This window comes from Coptis chinensis, chromosome 3 (genome assembly GCF_015680905.1).
Source record: "Coptis chinensis isolate HL-2020 chromosome 3, ASM1568090v1, whole genome shotgun sequence".
In the NCBI taxonomy this organism is placed as follows: Eukaryota; Viridiplantae; Streptophyta; class Magnoliopsida; order Ranunculales; family Ranunculaceae; genus Coptis; species Coptis chinensis.
Window position 1 is genome coordinate 120,570,574 of NC_141458.1, and position 5,066 is coordinate 120,575,639.

Genomic DNA, 5,066 nt, shown 5'->3' on the forward strand with positions numbered 1-5,066 from the left:
CTGATCTGAATTGATAAGTAGCGAATGAAGAAGGTAGAGTCATGCTCATCCTGCAGCCTTTATTCCCCACTCAAGTCTGAAATCGACCCTCTAACCTGTGATTGGAACCCAAACACTGGGAAAGTTATCGTTGTCTGGGTCCCGCAACTATAATAATACTGCCCAATGACAAAAGAAGCTGCTAAGATTGACCCAACATGCCAACCATAGTCCCCATTTGTTCTTTTGAATCTTTTCTCTTTTATTTTGATACGTAATTCAGCTTAAGAGTGAAATACTGAATCATTTCATGGATGACTTCTTAAGAGAAAATTGAAAGTAAAACTGAAAATCTAATATTTTGCTCGGTTCAGTGCAAGTCTACAAGACTACATCTAAATACCAGAAATTTCTGAAAGATGATCATTCCATACGACCAAACCAAACAGCATTCCTACATTTGGTCCTCAAGAAGTCAAGAGTAGGCAGCCGATGATTATATTATTCACTTTCAGCTTTTATGTTAAAGGACTTTCGTATTGCAAGAGTAACGCTCTTTCAAATATTTGATATTTCTTGCTGAGCAAAGTAAAGTAGTAAACTGAGCGATTAACGAAAATTATTAACAAAGTTCTGAATTTAAAAAAATGAAATATAAGTAGAATTATATAGCAAGCTTTCATAACCCTTTTACAGTTTTACTTCGTTTTGTTTAGTATAGTGAGTGTTAAAAACGTGTTTCTCACAATTTCGCAAGTGACGTCGTCCCAAGTCCCAGCATCCCCATAGAGTTTACTCGTCATTGACTTCAGAATTCATAACCAGAAATGCCACTTGGATAACTTATCTCACTTGCAAAACTTTGGGACCTAGCAATACCCATCGTTGCCAAGTTGGCTTTCTACTTTCTTAAATAAATTAAAAGAGAAGACTTTCAATCACCAACACGACGACTTGGTATTAAAAAGTGATAGAGAAAGTTTGCTCAACAATAGTGACAGAGAGAAACAACTCATAAAAATTGATTAGGGGCATCACTGTAATCTAAAATTCGTTGAAGATAACTTACAAGCAACTAACAACCGTTCCTGAAGAAGGTACATGCCTGCAAGGCTAGTGCCGGCCATTAGTCCATTACAACTACCCTTTCTCTTGTTCATTTCTGCTTGTTTTTTTTCCATTACTGACAGCATTTCACCAAAATACCCCTTCTCGCTTTGGTGACAAATTCCACAGCTGCAATTTATTCAATTGAAGATTGTTGTGGTGCTCTGCAGAAGCATCAAGATTGATACTCTTATGTGTTGATCGACCATCCGATGAGCCAGGGATATTTGATGGGCTCCTTAGAGCAGATTGATGAAGGACTAGGAATCGAAGTTTTTAATGAAGGCCAGCAGTATATCATGGAAGACTTTTACAATGGAAAATGAAATATGATGTCAAGGATGATGCTGAATTCAGATTCGGCAAAATACTTTGATTCAGAGGGTCTATAAAACTAGATTAGTACTGGGTGTAGCAAGCCATAACCTAAATAATTCTAGGGATTACCACCAAACTGGTTTCTAAACAAGGCCAGCAGTATATCATGGAAGACAAAGTCAGTTTTAAGTAGTCTGACCTTTTCATAGAATGCCACCACCATCCAACCTGTGTAAGCTCACAACCTCAGTCGGAATGATCACATCTGCAACAACAAATACTCCAAACAAACCATGAGAGGATATTGGATAAAAGATACAAGACGGAAGAATTGGGAGTATAGAAAAGAAATTGAAGAGTGTAGAGACAAAGAACAAAAGAAAAGAAATGCAGTCACCTTGTCTTAGAGAAGCCTCGCAAGCTTGCTTCCATGGCTGCTGTACTAATCCTATCCTTGGTTTTTCCGAGTCTCCTAATCCAAAATCGAAGTCCATCACCACTGTTGCCACTTCTCGCATCGACTTTGCTACTGCAACTACTTCCTCACTCTTCCCAGAGACCCAATTCACCAACCATGAATGTCTTCCTTCCTTGTCAGAATCGTTGTCTCAATTCAACAAAGCTTACCCACAATACAGAATGACTGAACATGCTGACAGCATCAGAGCACAAGAATACTACCACCTTTCCCTTTCCAATCATGTCTGCCTCGATTACACTGGCCTTGGCCTCTTCTCTCACTCTCAGCAACAAGCCCGATGCTCCTTAAATGCTACAGTTGCATCCACCTCTGTTTCTCCACCATCACTGCCTACCTGTAATTCAGAATTTCCTTTCTTCAATGTTTGCTACAAATCTGCAAGTTTGAAATCCCAGGTACTATATGGAGGCCAGGAATCCGAATTGGAAACTGCAATGAAAAGAAGAATAATGGCTTTCCTAAATATATGTGAAAATGATTACAGCATGGTTTTCACTGCAAATCGCACAGCAGCATTCAAGCTCTTAGCAGAGTCTTATCCTTTCCAATCTAATCGGAGGCTTCTGACTGTTTATGATCATGAAAGTGAAGCTGCCGGGTCAATGATTGATAACTCCCAGAAGAGAGGAGCTAAAGTCATGTCAGCGGAGTTTTCATGGCCAAGTATGAGAATCCAATCAACCAAATTGAGGAAGATGGTAGAGAGCAAAAGGAAAAAGAAAGCCAGAGGGCTCTTTGTGTTCCCACTTCAATCCATGATGACTGGAACCCGATACTCTTGTCTGTGGATGAGTATGGCGCAGGCAAACGGGTGGCATGTTGCACTTGATGCAAGTGCATTAGGAGCAAAGGACATGGACACTTTAGGTCTCTCTCTCATTCAGCCTGACTTTCTTATATGCTCCCTGTATAAGGTTTTTGGCGAAAATCCATCTGGGTTTGGGTGCCTCTTTGTTAAGAAATCCAGCGCTAAAGTCTTAGAGGCTTCAACCATGGCTAGAAGCATAGGGATTGCAAGCCTAGTCCCCGTGAAGAGGACATACCCATTGTTAGGTGACTCATCAGACAGTGACTCGGACACTCAACAAAAGGCTGAATTTGGAGAACAAGAGGATGTTTTACCTATCACAAGCTCGTATTCTGGTCCAATATCGGCTCAAGTAGAAATTAGGGATGACAAGTGTTTGAGCTCAACCGAGAGGCACAATGAAGAATCTGAGCATGGAGAAACTTCAGAACTGCGTGAAACAGAGCCTTGTACAGAACAGATGAATTATTTAACATCAGAAATTGTCGAAGTACCTAGTGATTCTGTGAAACTGGAAACCACACAAATCAATACCGCTGAAGCAGATAGGAAAGTGTCCATTGAGTGCAGAGGTTTGGATCATGCAGATTCTTTGGGATTGATAAACATCAGTACAAGAGCAAGATGCCAAATCAATTGGGTAGTGAATGCATTATCAAAGCTACAACACCCACATACAGAGAAGGGTCTTCCCCTGGTACAAATCTATGGACCGAAAATAAAATTTGACCGAGGACCTGCATTGTCATTCAATGTGTTTGATTGGAAAGGAGAGAAGGTTGAACCTGTGCTTGTCCAGAAGCTTGCTGATAGAAGCAATATATCTCTGAGTTATGGGTTCTTAAACAACCTCTGGTTTTCAGACAAGTATGAAGCAGAGAAAGAGAGAGTCGTAGAAACAAGACTCCGTGGAACTGATGGAACTGCACAAAGCAAGAGGAAAGAAAAAGTTGATATTGGGATAACTGTGGTCACAGCTGCACTTGGATTCTTGAACAATTTTGAAGATATATACAGACTTTGGGCTTTTGTTGCCCAGTTCCTGGATGCAGATTTTGTCGAGAAAGAGCGATGGAGATACATGGCACTTAATCAGAATATAGTTGAAGTATAAGAAATTCTTCATTCTTTCTATTATTTTGGATGAAAACATAAAACAACGTACATCAAGCTTACACACTATTCTTAATTGAAAAAACAAAAGATCTCATACATACGACCCCAGTTAACATTAATGTTATGGAAAACTCCAGCTCTTCTCTTTCTATCAAAACATTGCTTTCACATACACTATTATTGAAAACTTTGTGAGTAGTCATAATAAACAATACCTCGGATTCTCACTCAACTTGATGGCATCAAATCATACAACTGAACACTTTCCCTTGGAAGAGGGGCAAAAAACTAAATATTAAAGGAAGAATATCAGCAACGAGGGTACGTGGTACAATTTCATCCTTTGTCAGTTAGGCTCTTAACCAACTCAAGTCCTTTTTATGTAGTTTACTTTACTACTAGTCCACCATCATTAAGGTAATTTAAATCTATTTATGTGCATAGAAGCAATAGAATCAATCCAACTAATGTTGGGTGGGTAAGATAGACCACAAATCTTACTACTTGTAAAGTTGTAAATGTTAATATGTTAGATACTATTACGTACGGCAAACAAATTCCAGAAGAGCCACGGCAGAAGGCACAAACCTTTAAAGTGTTAACATATGGCAATGGGCATTTTCCGTTTATAATTCATACAAAATGTTTAACAGAAATTCAAGTGCTAATGTGCTATATTATTTAAAAGTTAAAACCTTTTAGTTCATCCAAACCCTTGTGACACTTTATCTTTAATTTCTGATCTGGCAAAGAGCCTAAACAGATCTAGCATTTAGCATTTAACACTTCGGCCAGGCATACAAAAAGAACTCCATTTCAATTATGAAGAGCAAGCTTGGTGAAATGGCACTTTGTTGCTTTACATTAAATTCTTCTCCTCACTAATATTATTCTTCTAACATACTTCGTCTTTCTTCTGACATTTCTTAATGCATAAGATTTAAGATTCAGCAATTCGAAACTCATATCTGAGCAAATTACAACAGTAGCAGGAACTGTAGCACAAGCAGAGCACCTCATTTTTACTTCTTAAGTTAAACATTTTCATTCTTAACTTCATAATCCTCATTTCTTCAGTTGGATTTGATAGAAACTCAAAATATCTTCTTTTTGGCCTTTCAAAATCCTTGCAAATACTTCATCCCAAACAAGTATCGTTCTATTTTATATAGTCCTTCAGTAAAAGTGACACTAACAACTTGATGTTTATGCTCAACTTCGGGAAGTAAATGTACTTCGGATCTTCTTCCAGTCCAA

At 38.5% G+C, this 5,066-nt stretch overlaps 1 protein-coding gene across 1 annotated transcript; it reads left to right on the forward strand.

Annotated features, from left to right (window-relative positions):
• The first annotated feature begins 980 nt into the window (after positions 1 to 980).
• Positions 981 to 3,825, forward strand: LOC147513781 (Pyridoxal phosphate (PLP)-dependent transferases superfamily protein). Its single transcript, XM_086597060.1, has one exon. The coding sequence runs from the start codon at positions 1,792 to 1,794 to the stop codon at positions 3,805 to 3,807; it is 2,016 nt and encodes a 671-aa protein (XP_086453186.1). The 5' UTR covers positions 981 to 1,791; the 3' UTR covers positions 3,808 to 3,825.
• The last annotated feature ends 1,241 nt before the right edge of the window (positions 3,826 to 5,066 follow it).

What these genes read in the sequence shown, in the direction of transcription:
- LOC147513781 (XM_086597060.1), top strand. Translation starts at nt 1,792, where the DNA reads ATGCAGTCACCTTGTCTTAGAGAAGCCTCGCAAGCTTGCTTCCATGGC.